This window comes from Pagrus pagrus (assembly GCF_965226575.1).
Source record: "Pagrus pagrus genome assembly, chromosome: 20".
In the NCBI taxonomy this organism is placed as follows: Eukaryota; Metazoa; Chordata; class Actinopteri; order Spariformes; family Sparidae; genus Pagrus; species Pagrus pagrus.
The window spans coordinates 3,399,792-3,421,647 of NC_140207.1; the positions used below are offsets into that span (position 1 = coordinate 3,399,792).

The window sequence follows — 21,856 nt, forward strand, 5'->3', positions numbered from 1 at the left end:
GATTTTAGTCGGCTGTTTTTGTGTAATAAAAACCTCCTGAAATACTTTATTGCTTAAGTTTTGTTTTTGTTTTTTTTCTGGGATGTTAGTCGGCTGTTTTCGCGTACTAAAACCTCCTGAAATACTTTATTGCTTAAGTTTTTTTTTTTTTCTGGGATTTTAGTCGGCTGTTTTAGTGTACTAAAACCTCCTGAAATACTTTATTGCTTAAGTTTTTTTTTTTTTTTTTCTGGGATTTTAGTCGGCTGTTTTAGTGTACTAAAACCTCCTGAAATACTTTATTGCTTAAGTTTTTTTTTTTTTTTTTTCTGGGATTTTAGTCGGCTGTTTTAGTGTACTAAAACCTCCTGAAATACTTTATTGCTTAAGTTTTTTTTTTTTTCTGGGATTTTAGTCGGCTGTTTTAGTGTACTAAAACCTCCTGAAATACTTTATTGCTTAAGTTTTGTTTTTGTTTTTTTTCTGGGATGTTAGTCGGCTGTTTTCGTGTACTAAAACCTCCTGAAACACTTTTTTGCTTCAGTCTTTTTTTTTTTCTGGGATTTTAGTCGGCTGTTTTAGTGTACTAAAACCTCCTGAAACACTTTTTTGCTTAAGTTTTTTTTTTCTTCTTTTTTTTCTGGGATGTTAGTCGGCTGTTTCTGTGTAATAAAAACCTCCTGAAATACTTTTTTGCTTAAGTTTTTTTTTCTTTCTAGGATGTTAGACGACTGTGTATTAAATAATCACACTGTGGTGGTTTGGGTAATTAAAATGTCCTCAAATACTTATTTACTTGAGTAATTTAAGTTTCTCTTTAAACCTTTAAGTGTGAGGATCACAAAACCTTCTAATTTATTGTTCATATACATCAATAAATCCACATTTCAAAATAATCATATCATTGATTTATTGAATTTGATTCATCATCATTTACAAAGAAAGAAAACAGAAAAGCCCCGACGGCAGAAAATCTAAACAGTCTTTGACAAAATGTGAACATTTACCCTCCAGACACTGAATATGATTCATTTCTTTGTATATAATTTCTCAGTTTTGCTACGTTGTTTTAACAAACAGTGCAAAATATAAATCTTTAAACTTTCAATCTTACAAGATCCAACTCAAATAAGTTCCTTTAAAAGCTTTTACGTACAAACTAAAATATATTTCTGACATTTGAAAAAACCGAGATGAGAATCTCAGAGAAGCAGGAAGATTCATTCCTTCATAACCAGTTCATCATGACGACCGACAAGGAAAGAAAAGATTAGCTTCAGCTGTGAGAACAGAAACAAGACGAGGCATGACTTCTGGAAGCTGGTGACGTTCTGATCTGAGGAACTTTTATTTGTTTCGAGGAACTTTGTCTCCGAGAGGAACCTCCATCAGTTTCTGTGAGCGGGAAAACAAACAGGTCAGGGTTTTTATGTTCACCAACAAAAACAAACAAACAAACAAACAAGAAACACATTAAATCATCAAGGAAACTTTAAAAATGATGATGAGTCAAACCTTCCAGTCTTTGGCTCGAGCTAAACACATGCATCTCACCTTGAGCAGCCGGGCGTGGAAAGCGTTATCGTCCTCGTTCTCCGCTCTCTGCTTGTCCACCTGGTGTCTCTCACAGACCCAAGCCAGCTCATGGGTGTCGTAGAGCAGCGCCGGGTCCAGAGAGTGACCGTTGATCAGACTCACCAGGTACTCCCTGTAGTGCTTCCTGCAGGAACACAGAGCTCTGTTAACAGGACGGGAGAAACTGGACGAGACGGGGCTTCAACCTCAGAAAACATCTTTATCAGTGAGGAGAGACGTTCAGAGTATTAGCTCCGAGAAAGGAGCCACTTTTGACCTGAAACAACAGATTTTTTGGCCACTTGGGGGCAGCAGAAACAAGCTGATTTATTATTAATATTTATTATTTTTCTATCCGTGTTCAGGCTGAATGAACGACGCGGTCAGAAACTCACTCGCAGAGTCCGGCTTGTCCCGGCTGTGTTTTGACGCCACACGGTGAATCGAACTGCTGACCTCCTTCATCCTTCTGCTCCATCACACAACAAGCGTCTGTCTCACAGAGGACGAAACAAATTCATTATTGAGACCGAGTGTCAAAGTATTTACATAAAGTGGCTCAAGACAACCCGGACTTAACTTTGAGATCACTAAGTGTTAGACGAGAAGGAAACAAAGTGTTTTACCAGATTGCGTTCCAGTAGAAGGCTCTGTGTTGAACTCCACGTTGCTTTTCTGAGAGGAGAAAAGGGAAAATTCAGCATTAAATTTACATTCCTACAATTTACATGTTTGCCACCAGCAAACAAAAAACCAGCAGCATCTGTACCTTCAGCAGCTCCTGTAGTCTGGGCGGCTCCCAGTCTCTGAGATAGAAGAGACAGTCTCGGGGGTGATGAGCATGTAGACCGGGGTAAGTGCACTGCGGCGTCTTACATCCCGTCTGCCAGAGGGAACAAAACAAAGAATCACAGGAGGAAGAAGGACTTACAAAACTGTTGCTTTTATCGATGCGAACACGTGATGATTTCAGTCCTGGTGATGCAGCTCGGTCTCACCTTGTGGTAGGGGTTGTTGCAGCCGCTGCAGAACTGGTACCTGCACTGGGAGCAGCTGAAGTGCATGCAGCCGCCTTTTGTGAGAGCGTACTGGAACCTGCAGTGAGGACAGGCTGCGAGAGGACAACACGTACAGGTAAACTACTCGTGCAAAACATTTATACTGAAAGAGTCGCGTGTGTGGTTAAAGTTTGCGGCCTCACTGATGCCGTTGTCCCTCAGGTAGCCGGCCAGGCCCTGCCTCTGGTACTCGGGATCGTTCTCCCTCTTCCACTGCTGGAACTGCTCGCAGGACAGATCCTGGTGCTGAGCCTCCCACTGGAAAACCACGGAGGGAGTTAACGAGAATCTCAAGGCTGAATTTCTAAACCGAATGAAGTGTCTCATTATTCTTATCAACTGTGATGATTGATGGGAACACTCGGTACTCGTACTCACAGGTTTCTTACACTGAGCACAAAAACTCTTGCGGCATGACGGACATGTGACCTTCAGCTGGTCTCCATCGTTGATAAAGCCGGAGGTGCACTGAGGAAGACATGTTCATCCTTTAGTCCAGACTGTAAATATGCATCATTTTTAGTGCTGTTTTATGTCATTTTATTGATTTTTTTTATCATTCCCCCTTGGATTTTTCTCCTCCTCCTGTTTAAAAAGGTCTGATGTGTTTGTATTGTTGATTTTATTTGTTTATTCTCTTTAAAAGTCATTAAAAAGAGGAAACGTTAAGTGTTTTATATCACTGTAAAATCTTTGGGTTTATGTTGGTTGGGCGTCAGGTTGAGCCCTGAAAAACTGTGATGTATATTTTTCATATTTTTTGAAAGTGGAAGAAGCAACATTAAACAGTAGGTAACTGTCTCATTGTCACTTCATGCATCTTGTTTTTCCATCAATCCCATGTTTACTCACAGTGTGGAAAAAGTACAGTGAACCCAAGCAGAGCTAAAAATAACCAAAAACTAATTAAAGGGAAGTGAGTATGAAAAGCAGCGTATGCAAACTGCAGGTGAACGAGGAAACCAGATTGTAAACGCTGATAAAGCGACAGAAAGAACAAGCCGATAGACTCACGTGACAACACCACAGGAACTTTGGGTCCTTCATCAGAGCGTGCTCCGTCAGTTTCTTATGAAACAGCTCGTACACTTCCTTCTCCAGACAATTCCTCAGCTGGAAAAACAAAACACGGAAAAGTTTACTGCTAAAAGCAAACAAAACAAGGGAAAAATACAGTGTATTATTCTTATTATTGCATCTTTTAGACGCACAACACGTAATTTATGTCGCTTGGGGATCACTTAATCAACACAAAATAAAAAAGAAATTTCATTTTCATGACGCGAGGGAAAGGTCAGAGGGAGCTGGTGAAGTATGTAAGAAATCCCCCGAAGACCAGTAAACACCAGTACCTGTATGTCCAGCGTGGAGAAGTAGCTGTCCAGCTGTTCTGGGTCGTTGATGTCCGGCTCGCTGCACCCGGGACACACCATGTCTCTGATGTGTTTGTCCCTCACGGCGATGGTGAAGTGCAGCTTGAAGCACTCGTGACACACGGAGCACTGGCAGGAAGTCAGAGACTGCATCTGAAACACGGCGAGAAGAAGAAGAAATGAACCGTTGTGTCATGGATGCTGAACTCTGAAGCTCCTCTTGCAAATAGAGGGTCAGTTTTTTAAGAGTATCTGTGTATAAATGTGTCGGTGACCCACCTTGCTGTGAGGGAAGACGCCAAAACAGCAGGGGCACTCGTTGTTGAGGAGACGGCGGATTAAATCTTTGTCGGGTGACATTTTTACAGCGTTCACTACGTCGTCCAGAGAGTAGGTGACGTCCGGCTCTTGAAGCAACGCGATGACGAGCTCGCAGCGCCCCCAGCTGGGCAGGTCGTACAGCGCCAGCAGACGCCTGCACATCCTCTGCAGAGAGCACACGAGGTGAACAAGGAGTTAATGTAACAGCAAAGATGTAACCGCACAGGGAGTTGTCTTTTAATTATATCAAAACCATATTCCCATGCTGGCACAGGTGCCAGGTGTGCACACAATGAGCCCTCAGGTGGTTTTCCGTGCAGTCCGACCTGTTTGTCCGGGTTTTTGGGGTCGATGGGCGGCTCGGGTTGGTCGGTCCAGATACGCTGGTGGAAGGGCTCCAGGAGAGGGCGCTGCAGCAGAGACAAAGCCCCCTTCACCTCTCCTCCGCTGAGCCGCAGGGCGTCCTCACACTGAGACGCATCTCTGAAGCCGAGAGAGTGAAGCTCCTTCATCTGCACACAACAGGGAGCGACACCACAGCTACATGAGGGATATATTCACCGGTGATGCCAGCAGCTGAAGACAAACACTCAACCAAAAAACAAAAAAACAAAGTGTAACTCTCTGTTGCCTATAAGAGGAATGTGTGTGCCTTTCCTGCAGCAGACACTCTGTTAATCTCCCAGCCTCAGTTTTAAAGTTTCCTTTGTGTTCCTCAGAGCAGTTTCTACATTATACTCATTAACCGGGTCGGCAGGGCGGTACAACACTCCTACACATCACTCCCAACACACCACAGACTGGCTTTCTTCTGAGTTATCTGTCAAGGTCACAAAGACAGGAAATACTCCAAAGATGTCCCGACGTCTCATTTGTTTCATCTGTGGAGAGCTGCTCATCAACCTCACCACAGCTGAGGCTCCACTCCCTCTTCTGTACCGTTCAGCATGAATAACGATCCAACAACACATTAAGTGCTTGTATCCCCATGAACTAATTCAGGGAAAATGGAGGTACTGAAAAAATAAAAAAACTATCAAAGTATTAAAGGACTGACAACATGGCTGTTTCATACTGCTCTGAACTGAATAAGACACCTGGAAACTGAGATTAATCCAATATAGTGAACATTTTTTATTGTTTTGAGTCTGATCTAAACTGTTGTCTCTCCTGTGTCTCTGACTCGAGAACTAAAGTCTTTATAGTTCCTTAATTATTTTTTTCCATTTGTGAAAAAAAACCAACTTTATTTGAGAGGAATATCTTTTCCATGTGTGAAGTGAAAAATAAAATTTCTAGATTTTTTTTTCCATCAGTGAAAACACTTGAAAAGAAAATTTCTCAAGGAAATCTTTTGAGGATTTTTTTTTTCTGGAAAAAAAATTGAAAACAATTCAGAAGATTTTTTCTTCTTTTGCAGAATAAACTTTTTTGTGAAAAAAAAAAAAAATTCTGGAGAATTTCTTCTTTTTTTTTTTCATGTGTGAATCTAAGTAAAGATTTGTTCATGTATGAAACTGAGTGAAAACAATGTTCCCTCCTGAAAACAAATTAAAAAAAAATGTCACTGTTTTATTCATGAATTTTTTTTCACGTGTTTCATGGAAAAAAATTAAGGAACTAGAAATCTTTTTTCTAACCCTATCCTCAATTTTTTTCTTTCATGTGTGAAACCGAGAAAAAAGTTCATGTGTGAAGCAGAGTGATTTAAAAAAAAAAAAAAAAATTTTTTAGGAGAATAGATTTTTTCATGTCTGAAACCAGGTGAAAACTTATTTTGGGAGGATTTTTTTCTGATAAAAACTGAAAGAAAAAATTCAGAAGAATTTTTAAAAAAAATCCATTTGAGGATAATCTTTCCCGAAGTTCCTTAATTTTTTCTTCCATCTATGAAAACACAAGATTTTTCTTTTCCAGGAGATTTTTTTTCCTCATGAGTGAAAAAAGGTAAATTTTCATTTTTTGTTTTTTTCATATGTGAAAACAAGTGAAATGTTTTTTTTCTGAAAAAAAACAAAAAAAACAAAAACAAAAAAAGAAGTAAATATTTCAGAAGATTTTTTTTTCCAATTGGAGGATAATCTTTCTAAGTTTCTTTAAAAAAATACATTTCAGGATTTTTTTTTCTTTCCATGTGTGAAAACATTTTTCCCTCCTGAAAAGAAATAAAGTAAAGACATTTTCTAAAGGTGTTTTTCACAGATGGAAAAAATAACTAAGGAACTTTGAAAGAGGAGAAAAAAAAGTGATTTTTTTTCCAGGAGTGTGAAAAAATGTTTTCTGAGGATTTTTTTTCTGATAAAAACTGAACGAAACAATTCAGAAGATGTTTTTGCCCATTGGAGGATAATATTTACAAGTTCCTTCATTTTTTAGAATTAAAAAAACAAAGTCTTCCATCTATGAAAACACAAGATTTCTTTTCAGGATATTTTTTCCCCGTGAGTGAAACCGAGTGAAAAATTTGAATATCCATTTTTTGTTTTTTTCTCCCCATGTTTGAAAAAGTAAAAATTTCAGAATAATTTTTTCCCATTTGAGGAAAATCTTTCTAAGTTTCTTCGTTGTTTCTTCCACCTGTGAAAAAAATACATTTCAGGAGATTTTATTTCTTTCCATGTGTGAAAATATTTTTCCCTCCTGAATAAAAAAATACATTATTTTTGTTTTCAAGGTGTTTTTCACAGATGGAAAAATAAAGAAAAAAACCTGTTTTTTTCAGGAGAATAATTTTTTTTTTCACGTATGAAACCGAGTGAAAACATTTTTCTGAAAATAAAACATTCACTTGTTTTTATGCATGAATGTTGGATGAACTGTGTCTTGTATTAACTCTGTGTTTCCTACCTTGAACTGTCTGTCTCTCAGCAGCTGTCTCACTGCCCTGTCTGTGTCTCCTCCTGCTGATAACCAGGCCCGCTTGGCTTCAGCTCTGGACAGCTTCACACCTTCACCTGTGACGTTAGCGACGCTCTGCTCCGGCTCCCCTCCGTCTCTCTCCACCACGGCTTGTATCCCAGAATCCCCCGCTTTGTAGTTCAGCTGGACCGAAGCCGCCATGGCGCAGATCTCGTCCAGCAGGTGAGGCAGCTCTGATGTCAGCCAATCACAGGGTTTGGTGTTGCTGCCGCTGCACAAGATGGCCGCGTACACCTCCTCAGGACTGACGCCACACTTTTCTGCTTCCTGTGAAGAACAAAGAATACGTTTTTAGGCAAAAATACCAAACATCTCCTCCTTTTACTTTACAGTCGTGAGGATTTGCCACATTTTTTTTGTCTTATAATGTAGTTAACTGAATATATTTAGGATTTGGATTGTTGGTGGGACAAAGAAAGACATTTGGAGACTTCACCTCTGGCTTTTTGGCTTTTAAACCTTCTCAAGTGTGAGTATTTTCTGCTTTCCTTGTCGTATAATAGAATAAACTAAATATCTGTGGGTGGTTGGTTGTTGATTTTTTCAATTATTTGAGAAAATAATCTGCAGAATTCATTGTTTTTCTTTTGGAAGCAGACAAACGAGCTCTGCAACAGATGCATCCTGCACCGTCATCACATCTGATTTATTTTCCTGCTCATTTCTTTGAAAAGAAAACTAGAGACACTTCAGCGTTGACCTACTCTGATCTGGTGGATGAGATTGAGGCCGTCTTCTCTCATCGTCTTCTGTCTCTTCAGCTCCAGGTTGACTCTGGGCCTCGGTTGGGGCTTCACGCCCGGCTGAGGTTGATCTTTAGCGCTGGACGGCGTCTGCTGGAGCGACTGCGGCAGAGAAACTCCAGAGGAGTCTTTACCTGACAGGTTGCACATCTCACACACCGGAGAAGCCTTGGTGTTTACGAAGGTGCAGAACTGGCACATCCACTGAGAAGAGAAAGAAGAGGGACAGCATGAATACAAAAACCATCCACGTATCTGCAGCAGATTGCTTCATACAGATACTTAATTACAGTCTACAGCAGAGGAAGAAAGGCAGCAGAAATCCCTCAACAGCAACTCTGAAGATTCATTAAAACGTACGTCACTACGCATGTTTGTCAAGACGGTGGGCATGTGAGGAAACCGATTATAAACCAGAACACTAGGCTCCATGAGACAAACCTTCGTTCCGCAGTCAGGCAGAGATCCTGGGCTGGACAGCACCGGTGCGACAGGCGGGCGAGTGGCCAGACGAGGGCGCTCACACACCTCACAGAGGATGCTGCTGCCTTGATTCACAACTGTACAGCTCTTACACTGCCACTCTGAGGGATCAGCACACACATTCAGACCGTTTCTTAATGGCAACACCATTTTTATCAGTCGTATGTTTCTTTATTGTACTTTTATTTGCCTTTTTTTAAATAGTGCTGTAAAAAAAAAAATATATATTTATTGTTTATCTGTGTCTTAGTCTCACCTGTGTTGGGGGATGTCGGCACTGACATCGGGCTTTCCTGAGCAGTGGATGCAGCCGTAGCGAGTCGAGGTCGTTCGCAGGTCGTGCAGAGGACGGCTCGCATCTCGTTCACTGTGGTGCAGTGAGCACACTCCCATGGCGACAGAGAGGGACTGGAAGACGACAGAAAAGCCACAAAGTTACATTTACAACACAGTCTGTGAGCCCCTTCACTTGCTTTTTACCAGCACTGCTCGTTCTTGGTCTCTCCATCAACTCTCTCAAGCTCCTAAATGTTTTTTCTATCTGCTCCAGAGTCGGAAAAATAAAGGTTTTAGCGAACGTCGACAAATCGTCAAGTTTTTCAGGAAACCCTCAGAGATGTTTTCTAACAATAACAAACCTTCACAGGTTTACAGTGTTGGATTGTTTTTCATTCTTCCATATTGAATCTTTAACCTATATTTATACCAGGTGATCTATGTACTCAGGAGAATAAAGGAAATGACAAACATGTAAAGGTTAGACAAACTTACAAGACTGAGAATAAAGGATAAAACTGATAAAAGAGCAAGCAAAGAGCATGTAATAAAATCTGAAACACGACAAAGACACGTTAAGCTTAAAGATCTTCTTCTCACTCACATCTAAGCATTTAAAATGTAAAGAAATCAGATGTTTTAGCTTAAATCCTGCTCCGGGTTTGAGTGCAGTTAAACATGTAAAGGCCTCTGAATGCAGCTTTTTATCTTAGGTTTGATCAAACTCATTGAATTAAATTCTTGTAACATTTTAAGTTCACATTTTGGTCAAATTTGCAGAACTTCTCAGCCACAGCTTCCAGTGAGCGAGCAGAGGAAGGCTTCAGTGAGGACAGGAGGTCGTGCTCTCACCACGGCTCTGATCGTTAGACCACACTGCAGCCAAATGAAGAAGTGAAGCTGAGCACGATTTGGTTTAAAGCTCCTTTTTTTTCTCCTCACCTGGATGTTTTCGCTGGTGTGATAATGGTCCTCTTGTGGCCTTTGCGGTCGGGGTGAGAGTGGAAAAGCATGTCACACTTCAGACACAACCTCTGGACACATGTGGAGCACTGAGCGTGAACAGGGGAGATCCCACAGATGCTGCAGGTGTCTACAGAAACAAACACAAAGACACAAGTTAAAGAGACAAAAACGCAGTAGTTCTTTGCTGTTTACCAAATTCCTGTTTTAAAGCCGACGTACCCTCTTTGGTTTTCTGTATTTTATCTCTCTTGTGATTGGCTCTGGAGGGGTGGCGGTGATAGAGGTCATCGCACGCGTCACAGAACGGCTGATTGTTACAAGACGGACAAACGACAGACGAAGGGCCGCCGCACAGATTACAGTCACTCGCTGCAGGAGAGCCTGCACATAAAGGGGGAAAAGACTAAACTTAATATATGATGTGTACAGCAGACAGGTAGTGAGGTGTGGCGGCAGCTCACCTGTCGATGGTTTCAGGGGTCCTACGGTGCTCTGAGTTGGTTTGGGTGGAGGCGTCGGCGCCTTGAGTTTGTCTCCCTGCTGCTCCTCTCCGGGCGGGATGACCACAGCGTCACTCACCAGTTTGTCCTGAAGAAACCAGCAGCATCACAGTCAACACTTTAAAACATACAGGAACAATAACTGCATGAAGACAAGTGACAATTTAAATCAGTTCACTTCTGGTACTTTGCACACATCATTGTATCAAACAGCCAAAGTAAAAACCTTCCTTACAGTTTTTCTTTGTATCAAGCAGTAAAAAAGTTGTAGCGTGATGTTGACGCTGCACGTCCTGTTCTTGAGTTTTGTATCCACATGTTTTAATTTAATGACGCGTGAGTAACCAGACAGTGTAAATGATTGCACCGACCTGCTGGATGACAGATGGGATGATATCTTTGTAATGTTCTGGGTGAGGATGTGTTCCCTAAACAAACAGAAAAGATGGATTACAGTGGATCTCCCACACAAAATGCAGCTGAACAACAATCATTCTTACAGACAAATACCAACCTTGACGAGCATGTCCACCTCCGTGCGTAAAGTCATGACCTCCAGCGTCACCGCAGCCACTTTCTCAGTGTCTGGTTCAGAGACTTCGTCGGGGAAACTGAGGCCATCTACCTGCTGGTTGGTGTAACCGTACAGAAAGAGGACTCTGCGGCCTCCCTGTGGATGGAAATGAAGGCTGTATTGTTATATAAGACCACTGATGACCTTCAGACTTTCTCTTGGCGATAAATGATCCAGCAGGTTAATCATTACATTTGTAAAATATGGAACAAGACAAGGGCCTCGTTAAATTCAACGTACAGGCGAATTTACATTTAAAAAACATGTAAAAAGAGTTACAGAGTCAGTTTGTCAGGTTTTTGTTCACCTTGACGGCGTCCACTGTCGTTCTGAAGACGGGGTTGTTGTGCTTGACGCTCCTCCAGTATCGAGGCCTGGCAGGACTCGTCAGGTTACAGCCGTACTTCTCCAGGATACTCAAGGCCTTGACCAGTCTGCTCAAAGCTTCCAGGACCTGCGTGTAGTTGTGACATTTGGGTTGTTAAACTAAAATAATTAGCAATAAAATAAAGTTCCACCACTGAGTCAGTGTTTGTTATTTATGAGCTGATATTTACGTTTATTTAAGTTTCTAAAAACACGTTTATGTGTAAAAGAAAAGGTGCTTTTTTAATAAAACAAACACTGGTTTGATATTTTTTCTGTGTTTATATTTCTGTTTACATTCTTACATCTTATTTCATAATAATAGGCATATTTTTTGTCACTTGTTTTCAATGATGGAATGTAAATAAGTATATTTACTCAAGTACTTTCCATGCAGACATCTAAAAACAAGAAACAATAAACAGGAAAAACAAAAAATCTTCTTGGGTGAGTGAAAATAGTTTCTATGGGAAACAAAAGAGGGAATTCATATGAAGTAAGAAGAAAAGAAATAAAGGAATATTTATCTGGTACAAGTACAATTTTGAGGTATTTTTGTATACTTTTGTATCCACTACGTTTACTTAATAACTGTAGTTACTAGTTACTTTGTGTGTTTGTTGTGTTTGTTGTGTTTATATATGGTTCTTCTGCCCCCTGGTGGTCAAATATCACTCAGCTTTAAATAAAGATGTGTCCACTCTGAACACAGAATAACAGGCTGCAACTAATGATTATGTTCTTGATTAATCTATAAGTTGTTTCATCTATAAAATGTCAGAAAATGATTAAAATATAAAATCTTTTAATGTTTCCTAAAGCCCAAGATGACGTCTCAAAAGTCTCGTTTCGCCCACAACCCAAACATATTCAGTTTCCTGTCATAGAGCAGGAAAGAAAAGAAAGTTTCTCCTTTTCACATCTTTTTATGTTCATTTCAATTCATTAAAAAATAAAAATAAAAGATGATCTAAAAGATGTTCACACTAAAATCTATCCGAGCAGCACCAGCACCACAACGGGTTCAGATGACGTTACCTCCTGTTTGTTGCGGCCGGCCGTGTTCTCCCTCAGCATGGCCTCCACCCCAAAGTGCCGGTACTTCTCCGACAGAGGCAGCGGGATGTTGGCCATCGTCTGGACGTCGGCCTTCACGTCCTGGGCCGAGCCTGAGACGGTGAGGAGGGACTGACATCTCCTCCTCACCTCGTCCATCTGGACAGAAGGAGGCCCGCCGCTCATCGCTGTTAGAGAGGGAAGAGTTGAAATTATTGATTATGAATTAATAACTGAACTCACTGCACAACTGTGACTCTCACATGTTTTATATCATTAACATCTTTCTAACAAAATTATTAATCAGACAAAATAACAAATAGGTTAATCTAAATGTATTTGCTGCTGGGAAGCTCAATTATCCCAAAAGAAGAAGAAACAGCACAGATTTATTTTCAGTCCTCTTTCCACAGGTGGTGATCATTGATCCCCGTGGAGGGAAGTCAGAAGTAAGAAGAGAGATATAAATAAACTTTATATAGCAGCTTTAAAAACTGAGTTTACAAAGTGCTTTGACAATCAAGCAAAAGCAGGAAACTCAGGACGACAATATTACAGAATAAACACAAAGAAACCTCACTGAGGTCTGAAGTCAGAACAGGAAATGTAAAAACACAAAGAGTCAATGTGAGTCAAGTAAACAAGTAAAAGGAATAATATGAATATGAGCAGTAAAAGGAATAAAAGAACAATAAATAGATTAAAGATGACAAATAAAAATCAGTAAAGGTGAGAAAAAAGAAATAAGGACGTCACAATGGAGGAACAAAAACATAAGAGATGGAAAGTTATGTTTAAAAAAGTAGTTTTACATGAAAGCAAGTCTACAAAAGTGGGTTTTAACAGGTGATGTAAGAAGTTACTGACAGAGAGATTTATCAGATACATACATTAAATACTTTAAACTACTATAAGTGAATTTGCAAATATTCGTGGTGAAGAAAGTAGTTTTAATCAGTCAAAGTTAACTGAAGGAAGGAGGAAAACACCTCAGATTTCATGTTTTGGCACCTGTGAGGTGTAAAATAATGTAAAATGTGAAGGTCTGCCTGTATTTCAGGTGTAAGCTGGCAGCAGAGCAGGATGTATTTTGGACAAAGTGTCTCCAGCACTTTTCATTCACCAGATGACGACTTTAGGAAAGTCCAGGCTAATCATAGCTTCAGTGTCAGTGACTGAACAGCAGCAAACAACCGTCCAGATGAACACAAACACACAAACACAACAAGACAACACTGTTACTAATGTTACTTTAACATCTAATGTCATCCAAGAGGACTCAGAGGCGTCAGGTGGCAGTTTTGAAGCGTCTGCTAGCCAGAAAAACCCAGACAACAACAGTTCTCGTGAGTTGAAACCGAAACTTTAAGTGACTGAAAAACAGCCCAAACAACTCGTCACATACCTGCTGGGTCCAGTTAAGATGGCGTCGCCAAGTGTTCCGACGCTGGTTCCGTCTCTCGGCGTGTTTTCCAGCAGGTTGTTAAGTCGCCATTAACACAAACTAACGTGTTTTATACGCGCAGTTCATGTCTGAGCCGCTCCGAGCTGCTGCTGCTGCTGTCTGAAGCTAATAACGCTGCTTTAATGCGGAACTCAGGTTTGACGGCTTCACTTCCGGCGCCACTTCCGGCCAGAGTTTATCTTGTTCTTTCAAAATAAAAGCGGACTTTCCATCATGAAGTTTCCAAAGCTGGAGCAGGAAGTATTCAGATACTTTACTCGAGTAAAAGTACTTATACCACACTGTGGAAACACTCCACTACGAGTAAAAATCCTGCATTTAATGTCAGAGCAGTGATTGAAAGTAACTAATTAATACAAATACATTTACTCAAGTATAATTTTGAGGTACTTGTACTTTACTTGAGTATTTCCCTCTACTTTATACTTCCACTCTGCAACATTCTGGTGTCAAATATTGTACTTTTACAAGTACAGTATGTGAATAAATGTACTTAAGTATAACAGTAGCAATACCACACTGTAAAAATAGTCAATACTCTGATTATACTTACATACTTCTACTACAGTAACACTTTCAATGCAGGACTTCTACTTGTAATGGAGTATTTTTACAGTGTAGTATAAGTACTTTTACTTAAAGATGCAGTGTGTAGTTTTAGGGAAGAAATTCTTATCTTTCCTCTTATTTTTCTTACCTTTATTTACTTTTACTTGTGTTTACATGTGGCGGACCCTGCCACCTTTCAAGCTTCAGGACCTTATTTTCCTCTGAGAACATCTTGTTTATTCGCTTATGGAAAAAACTTTGTATTATCACCTCATTAATATTGTAAATATTAAAATATTAAGTTTGAATTTCTTCTCTAAAACTTCACAGTGCGTGTTTAAGTGAAGGATCTGAATAACTTCCTCCGTTACTGCTGTTTCTGACACATTTGTTGTTGATTTAATATCATTATTTCAACCTTATCATCAATATTAAACTTATTATGACAGGATCTCTTCACGTCTCCTCTGCTGGAGTTCAACCTGAGGAAACCACCTACTCCCCAGCAGAGGGGAGGAGGAGGAGGGGAGGAGGAGAGGAGGAGGAGGGCGGTGGGAGGCGCATCATCCGAGCCGAAATCGAAAGAAAACTTGAATGAGGAAATAAAAGAAATCCTACCTCGGTAGACATATTGTCCTGTCCTGTCCTCTGCTGCACCTGCACGCTTCTGACTCCGTCTGAAAACTTTAACTCACTTTGTTTGTCTGTAACTTGCACTAATCTGCGCGGTCATGTCGAAGGCGTGCACCCTGAAGATCAGCAGAGACAGCGCGGTGAAGGTGAGTGCACGCGTCGACGCGCTCCGGACCAGGAGGCTACATGTGATAGCTTCAATGCTAACAGACTTTATTACAACAGCTGGCTTTATTCTAGCAGCTCAGAGAGTCTGTAACGTGTTCAGCGCAGACATGTGGGGAGCAGTGAGCTGTGCTCGGTGGAGGAGCGCAGTCCCTCCTGTGTGAGAGGAAAACGAAAGTAAATCCAAAAGCTTTTCCAAAGTGACTCAGCAGCTTTTAATAATCTCATGTTTTCTTCGTCTGCAGGTGGAAAACTTCCGCCAGACGCTGTTTCATCAGGTGAGCAGAGGTCACGACAGGTGACGTTTATTCAGATAACTCCTAAACTTCAGATCCAGCAGCTTCAACTTTTCATCTTTTTGTGTTTTTGAATCTCTTCAGGCTGAGAACCTGTTCTCCAGCTACATCCCGCAGAAGATCATCCAGCTGGATGCCTTGCTCAAGGTCAGCAAGTTCATACTTTAAAGGATAAATTCACCCAAAAGTGAGCATTCAGTCGTTGTGTCCTCACCCTCGTGCTGATGGAAAGTCAGGGGATTTCTGCAGCTTCACAGTGAAACAGGGTTCTCCTAAACAGCTGGAGTAGATGGAGACTTGTTTTAAAACGTTAAAAACAACCAAAGTGAATCATAAAAGGGTTTATACAGGTTGCCGGTCATAATCCGAGTGTCCACAAGCCCAGAGATCCCAAACTGATTTGAAAAGACGTTATATACACCAGCTAAAGTGTTTTTCTGAAGGGATTTGGGATCTGACGGCTTCTGGAGACTTCGATTACACCGGACAAGCCCTGAGATCCTAAACAGATGTTGTTTACACCCTTTTTTTAAAGCTGAAAGCTTCACTGTAGCTGCTAAGCTAAAAGCATTAGCACGCCCCCCGTCTGAAGTGGGTGCACTCCCTCAGGGTGTAAATAACGTCTTTTAACTCACAACCTCAGTAACCTTTGACCTCTGGTCGTCACTCTCTTCATCCTGTCTGTGCGTTTCCAGGATGAAGCCCTCAATATCACAGACTTGACGTTGCTCCAGGCTCCTCTGGACATCCCCATACCAGACCCTCCTTCCCCAGAGGACGAGGTGAGAATTACGTCTTTATTTGTAAAATTCAACATTTACTATTGATAAAATGTTGTCTTCTTTCATAGACGAGGAACAATTGTATGCCAAAAAATGTGTAACATTTAATGCCGAATTAACAAGAGGGCACCAGTCATTTATCATTTGTTGTATCTGTTTCATAAAGTGTGTTAAGTTTCTCCTCACTCAACAACTCTCAAAATTGAGTGATTTATCAAGGGAGTCTGGTGGTGTTGTGCTGCTGCTAACATTGGCAGGTTAAGAGAGCCCAAACATGTCATTTACATTTACCTGACACTTTATATAAGTTTCCTCTGTAATGATTTCTGCTTGTGTTAAATTAATCTCACAGGAAATGGAGACGGATAAGAATGAAGACGATGAGAAGAAGAAGAAGAAAGGTAAAGTGTTTCTCTTCTCTGTGGCATCTACACAAAGAGCTCGTGACAGTGAAAATATGCCTCATTCCTCCTCTTCCTACTTCAGCTCCGAAATGTGGCTTCATCAAGGGGAATGAGAAGATTTTAGCGCTTCTAGAGAGGGTGAAACCAGAGATTTGTGCTTTTCGAGAGACCATCATCACTGTAAGTGGATCACTGTCACCGTAAAGATGAATGAGGAACCAGTTTCTTCTATAAAACTGTTAAACATGAAGTTTCAGCGTTTCAAGTTGCTGTAAAGTTAAACTCTCCTCTGTCGCTGTAGGTCACCGGCTGGATTCAGCACCTCATCCCCAAAATAGAAGATGGAAATGACTTTGGCGTCGCCATCCAGGTACATTTCTGTGTGCATCCCGTTCACACGTAGTATTTTATCAAATTATGTGAAATTTCAACGAGTTGTGAATTATTTTTACCCCACAGGAGAAAATCCTGGAGAGAATCGGTGCAGTGAAGACCAAAGCTGACACTTTTCAGACCAACATCAACAAGTAGGTTGGATAAAATAATAAATGTTGCTTGTGTTCAAGTGTTATGGCTGTAAATTCAACTTTAACATTTAAATGTGCATTATGTAATGAATTTCAGTTATCAGCAGAATCTGAAGAAACAACAGTTTCAACATGTGTTTCACAAAGTTCATAAAGCTTCTCCTAATGCAGCAACTCGTAAAATTGAGTGATTTTTAAAGGGAGTGTGGTGACTTTCTCTACGGACGGCAAAGACTTTTTTCTGTCCTTGCCATGCTGCCACAAACTGACACCTTTTACAAGGAAACAAACAACTTCATATTTTGCATTTAATGCCGAATTTTTAAGAAGGCACCAATGATTAAGAATTTGACAGAGACACTGTTTTACAAAGTTTATAAAGTTTCTCTAAACTCAAGAACTCACAAAAATGAGTGATTTTTAAAGGGAGTCTGGTGACTTTCTTCAAGGACGGCAAATATATTTTTCTGTCCTTGTAAAATTCAACGTCTAGCATCAATAAATGTTCTTCTTTCATAAATGTATTGTAAGACATGTATGTATTGTGCTGCCCCCATATATCTACTGAAGTTAGCATGCTAACCAGCTAGCCCCAGGTCTGAAGACTTCTTTCACTGGCTAACAAGCTAACAGTAGCTACAGTCACGGATGTATAAACAGAATACAGTTAGATATATGATTGTTATGCGTCATAAGATTCATGGGTACATTTCCTGACTGACTGACTTATAAAAACACTTCTGTTGCATCATGTAGGTACTTCACAGAGAGAGGAGACGCTGTCGCAAAAGCTTCCAAAGAGACTCACGTGGTGAGTGTTCACAACGTTATCCTAAAGGATACGTCTGGTGATTTTCTACATTTCTTCAGTGTCAACTAATCCCATGACAAGTGCCCTCATCCTGTGAGACTTTTTTAAATGGTTTTATCTTAAGCAGTATTCAGAACATTGAAAACAATTTGATTTAGTTCACAGAAATGAGTTAAATGCTGAGATATAGACCTGCCTGTGGAAGTCCTAAATAGTCATGGGTCAAACATATTTCCTGTTTCCCTTAATAACCAGATAAACTTGATTTGTTTCCAAGATCCCAAGTTGCTTAGGTCAATATCACAGAATAACAAAAGTTATTTGCTGAAGAAAAATAGATAATTTTGAGATCTCGAGAAAACAAACTTTGTTTTTTCTGTGATAACGACATAAATAACTTGTAAACTCAAAAGAAAACAAAGAAAATTGAACTTGTTATCATTTGGGCTTCTGTGCGAACTGTATATTTTCTATACATCTTGAATATTTCTACATTTTAAAAAGTTTTCCTACACGAGAAGGCCTTGAAACCCCCGTGAAGCTTTGGCGACCCTGAGGTTGGGACACAGTCCATTAGAGCACTGAATGTGTATTAATCCACGGCTGGAAATAGTCCCTAACAACTGCACTTCCTCCTCCTGTTTGTTGAAACTACAGTGAGCTGCTGTTTCAGGAAATCTTTTCATGGGATTTGGTGACAATAAAGAAATAAAGATAATTTGTTTAATGTGAATTAAGTATTTTATTTTTATTACCTTTTTCTTGAAAATGAATGCAAACCGTTCAGTTTACTTTATCGGTCCTTACGTTCTTCTGTATTACCCGTTTTAAGAACTATAGAATAAAAGCAGCCACATTATTTTAAAGATTTAATAAAAACTATTAGAAATACCTTTAACTCTGCGTTCTCTTCCTCCAGATGGACTACCGCTCGCTCGTCCACGAGAAGGACGAGGCCATCTACTCCGAGATCAGAGTGATCGTTCTCGACATTCGCGGCTTCTACGTAAGTCGGACTGATGAGAGTCAGCATTTAGTATTTATCACCGTTCTGTCAAAGAGGAACGTTTTAACTGTTTTTCTCTCCGTTCACTACAGGCCGAGCTGTACGACATCATCAGCAAGAACGAGGACAAGGTGACCAATCCCAAGGGAGAGGAGAAACCATCCATGTACTGATGCTGGAGAGAGGAGGAGGTGGCACTTAGTACTATTAATCAACTCTGTTCAGTCACTCTACATACACACCTATATCAGTCTGTCCTTCTTATTCTACTCAAATAATAAATCAACTGGATCCGAGTTTTATCACTGATGTTTGAGTTTAAAAAAATAATAAAGAAAGCTTGTTTTTCAAACTGTTTGATTCTCATTTATTTGTTAAAAAAAAGCTTTTTTCTCACACGTGACTTGTGACACAACAAATACTCAATTAGGATTCTCATTACAAAAATATTTTCCTTCGAGATAAAGAAGGAACGACCCCAAAACAAACATAATCGACTGAGGAACACAACATAGGAAAAGGCTTGTATTCACAAAACAAAACTGTGTCAGCGTCCAGTGACGATCCTCATACTTCAGGACCTTCTCCTCCTGGAATGAGCTGCAAAAAACAGAATGATATGGATATTATTTATCATGTGAAAGTCTGAAACAGCTGCAACAGGTCATGTGGAGATTAAAGATCCACGTGTGAGCCTGTGAAGTGGATGTAAACATGCAGGATCTTTACAAACCATGGTGATGTTGTTGCCGTTGAGGAGGATCTGGTCCAGTTTGGTTATCCTCCTTCCCTCTGGTGTGATTTCACTGGAACACAGATACGAGTGTCAGTCAACCGACAGGTGAAGCAGATAAAAGTGACTGTTTGATGCAAAAACAGGAAGTGTACTCACAATTCTGTCACATCCTCCAGGACCATGTCTGAAACGCTGGATTAAGGACTGATTCTAGGACATTATTCAGAGCCAACAGGATAAAATCATGCAGTGAAAATGTGTTTGTTATCGGAGTGAAACCTACAGCAGAAAGGATACTGACAAAGTCATCGAACCCCAGCAGGGTGCCGACGATTTCCTTGTCGGTTTTCATGACGATGTGAATTCTGGAGCCGATACATTTGTCCACGAGCTCTAAAAGATGAAAAATAAACTGACATCAGAGATCCTGCAATTACATTTCTGTTTCTTACTTTGCACCCTTTGTTGGGAAGCCTGAACTGTATTAGATCTGAAACGATTAGTTTAACGACAGAAAGTATTTTCAGGTATTTCTCAAGCAAAAATACTAAACTTCAGCTGATATCAGCTGTTTAAACACGAGGGTTTGATGCATCTTTGTCTTATATGATAGTAAAATGAATATCTTTGGGTTTTGGACTGTTGGTCTGACAAACCAAGACATGTGGAGACATCAGCTCAATGAAAAAGGAACATTTTACACTATTTTCTGACATTTTATGAACAAAATTACTAATTGATTAACTAAAGAAATAAATAAAGACGACTCGATGATGAAATTAATTGTCAGTTGTCCTAATTTGTATATTTGCTAGTTTTTATTTGGTAAACGTTCACAAACTTTAAATTATACGTTAAAGCAATTAACAGATTATCTTAACATATTTTGACTTTTTATTGAATTTCTCCCTATCTTCTGCTGCAATAAATCACTGTTACTGCTGGAAGTGCTTTATTATATTCAGGGCTGGAACAAATAACTACTTCCAAGTCTATAACATGTCAGAAAATAGTGACAAATGCAATTCCCAGAAAGTATCTTAACCTGACAGTCCAAAACAAAAGGATATTCAGGTAACAATGTTAGTATTTCGCTTGAAAATGACATTATTCAGTAGCTATTAACCTTCTGCACTGCTTTAAGTGTAAAACCAATCCCCCCTTCAGCTTTCTACACAAAGGAAATGCTGCTTTAATTAAAGAAATTGAATTGTACATCACTTATAAAACACAGTGAGAGCATCAATCATCATCAATCTGCTTGTTATGATCACAGCACTGTTAGCAAAGACTCGTAACGACGCTAATCACGCGTATGTATCTGAGAGCATGATGCTAACGTGAACTAGCTAACAAAACATCACCAACATGAGAACTACCGCCTCAAACACACCCGCCGCCCTCTGACTTATAACATTAATTAATTACACACATTAAAAACAATAAGTAAACATTATTGAGCGTTTACGAACCAAGTGGGAGCAACTGAGACGGGTTTGTTGCCGGAGTAGCCGCCATGTTGAATCTGAAGACACCGCGCGCAGTCACGACCAATCGATAGAAGAGCGTCGGCAGCCAGACTAAAGCAATCGAGCGTGAATAATCGATATCAGTTTATCGCTGATCAGACGTCTACGAGTTCAACACGAACACGTGAAGAAACTGAGATAAACACACAACTGAACATAAACTGGAAGGACACGAAGATTAAATTGCGTTATTTCACCTGTTTCCACATGATGGCGCTGGCTGTGCCGAGCAATACATGACGTCATTCTTTTTACTGTAAAAGAAGAGGATAGAGTCTCGGTCAAGATAGTTACCCACCCTGGTTTCAGTAGTCTTCCGGGTCCACCGGTCACATGTGTTTACATAAATACTTCCATTTTGGACATTTTTCTTCAGATCAAGATTTTATAAACAAAACATACATGAGATAAAAATACAAAACATTTAAAAGGTGACTCACTGTTACACATTTTACATTAAATATGACTTATTTTCAAAATGAATTAAAGTTTAATTTACTTCACCAGGAGAATCAACAGAAACACAAATCAACAGAAGTATATACTTTTTTCGCATCTTTGCACGGATCAGTTGCCAATTTTAGGACGCTGACATAATCTATGATTACTTCGGGCAGGTCTTAAAAACCTAAAAGGATACTTTACAATCCAAATTTAATGAAAATCGAAAAAGGATGTTGATGTTTTTTTAATTTTTTTTTTACCATAATTGTATTGATATGAAATGTGCAGAAAAAGAAGAATGACAGCTTAATTAAACTTTT

General features: G+C 39.9%; 3 protein-coding genes across 3 annotated transcripts; 1 reads left to right on the top strand and 2 right to left on the bottom strand.

Moving 5' to 3' along the window:
• Positions 1-875: 875 nt before the first annotated feature.
• Positions 876-13,798, bottom strand: LOC311249867 (E3 ubiquitin-protein ligase RNF31-like). Its single transcript, XM_084341215.1, has 24 exons — positions 13,595-13,798; positions 12,172-12,377; positions 11,075-11,221; positions 10,708-10,863; positions 10,565-10,621; positions 10,155-10,281; positions 9,913-10,074; positions 9,670-9,820; positions 8,708-8,859; positions 8,410-8,552; positions 7,930-8,172; positions 7,154-7,492; positions 4,633-4,818; positions 4,265-4,471; positions 3,965-4,138; positions 3,627-3,725; positions 2,991-3,080; positions 2,756-2,870; positions 2,553-2,665; positions 2,324-2,437; positions 2,181-2,229; positions 1,950-2,046; positions 1,534-1,699; positions 876-1,374 (listed from the first exon to the last, which is right to left on the bottom strand). The coding sequence occupies exons 2-24, from the start codon at positions 12,373-12,375 to the stop codon at positions 1,327-1,329; spliced, it is 3,339 nt and encodes a 1,112-aa protein (XP_084197341.1). The 5' UTR covers positions 12,376-12,377; positions 13,595-13,798; the 3' UTR covers positions 876-1,326.
• Positions 13,799-14,771: 973 nt separating this feature from the next.
• Positions 14,772-19,179, top strand: psme2 (proteasome activator subunit 2). The gene is made up of 11 exons (XM_084339948.1): positions 14,772-14,982; positions 15,247-15,279; positions 15,382-15,444; positions 15,993-16,079; positions 16,432-16,480; positions 16,566-16,663; positions 16,785-16,853; positions 16,943-17,010; positions 17,767-17,821; positions 18,741-18,827; positions 18,920-19,179. Exons 1-11 carry the CDS (start codon positions 14,935-14,937, stop codon positions 18,998-19,000), a joined length of 738 nt encoding a protein of 245 aa, XP_084196074.1. The 5' UTR covers positions 14,772-14,934; the 3' UTR covers positions 19,001-19,179.
• lsm5 (LSM5 homolog, U6 small nuclear RNA and mRNA degradation associated) lies at positions 19,168-21,238 on the bottom strand. The gene is made up of 5 exons (XM_084339949.1): positions 21,036-21,238; positions 19,861-19,956; positions 19,720-19,747; positions 19,561-19,633; positions 19,168-19,427 (listed from the first exon to the last, which is right to left on the bottom strand). The coding sequence occupies exons 1-5, from the start codon at positions 21,079-21,081 to the stop codon at positions 19,395-19,397; spliced, it is 276 nt and encodes a 91-aa protein (XP_084196075.1). The 5' UTR covers positions 21,082-21,238; the 3' UTR covers positions 19,168-19,394.
• Between the last annotated feature and the right edge of the window lie 618 nt (positions 21,239-21,856).

What these genes read in the sequence shown, in the direction of transcription:
- LOC311249867 (XM_084341215.1), bottom strand. Translation starts at nt 12,375, where the DNA reads ATGAGCGGCGGGCCTCCTTCTGTCCAGATGGACGAGGTGAGGAGGAGA. An exon ending in TCCCATCTGTCATCCAGCAG is followed by an intron (nt 10,282 to 10,564) that starts GTCGGTGCAATC and finishes TGGTTTCTTCAG; the next exon opens with GACAAACTGGTGAGTGACGC. An exon ending in TTCTACTGGAACGCAATCTG is followed by an intron (nt 2,047 to 2,180) that starts GTAAAACACTTT and finishes TCTGTGAGACAG; the next exon opens with ACGCTTGTTGTGTGATGGAG.
- psme2 (XM_084339948.1), top strand. Translation starts at nt 14,935, where the DNA reads ATGTCGAAGGCGTGCACCCTGAAGATCAGCAGAGACAGCGCGGTGAAG. An exon ending in GCAGAGACAGCGCGGTGAAG is followed by an intron (nt 14,983 to 15,246) that starts GTGAGTGCACGC and finishes CTTCGTCTGCAG; the next exon opens with GTGGAAAACTTCCGCCAGAC. An exon ending in CTCCTTCCCCAGAGGACGAG is followed by an intron (nt 16,080 to 16,431) that starts GTGAGAATTACG and finishes TTAATCTCACAG; the next exon opens with GAAATGGAGACGGATAAGAA.
- lsm5 (XM_084339949.1), bottom strand. Translation starts at nt 21,081, where the DNA reads ATGGCGGCTACTCCGGCAACAAACCCGTCTCAGTTGCTCCCACTTG. An exon ending in GGGGTTCGATGACTTTGTCA is followed by an intron (nt 19,748 to 19,860) that starts GTATCCTTTCTG and finishes CCAGCGTTTCAG; the next exon opens with ACATGGTCCTGGAGGATGTG. An exon ending in CTGGAGGATGTGACAGAATT is followed by an intron (nt 19,634 to 19,719) that starts GTGAGTACACTT and finishes TCTGTGTTCCAG; the next exon opens with TGAAATCACACCAGAGGGAA.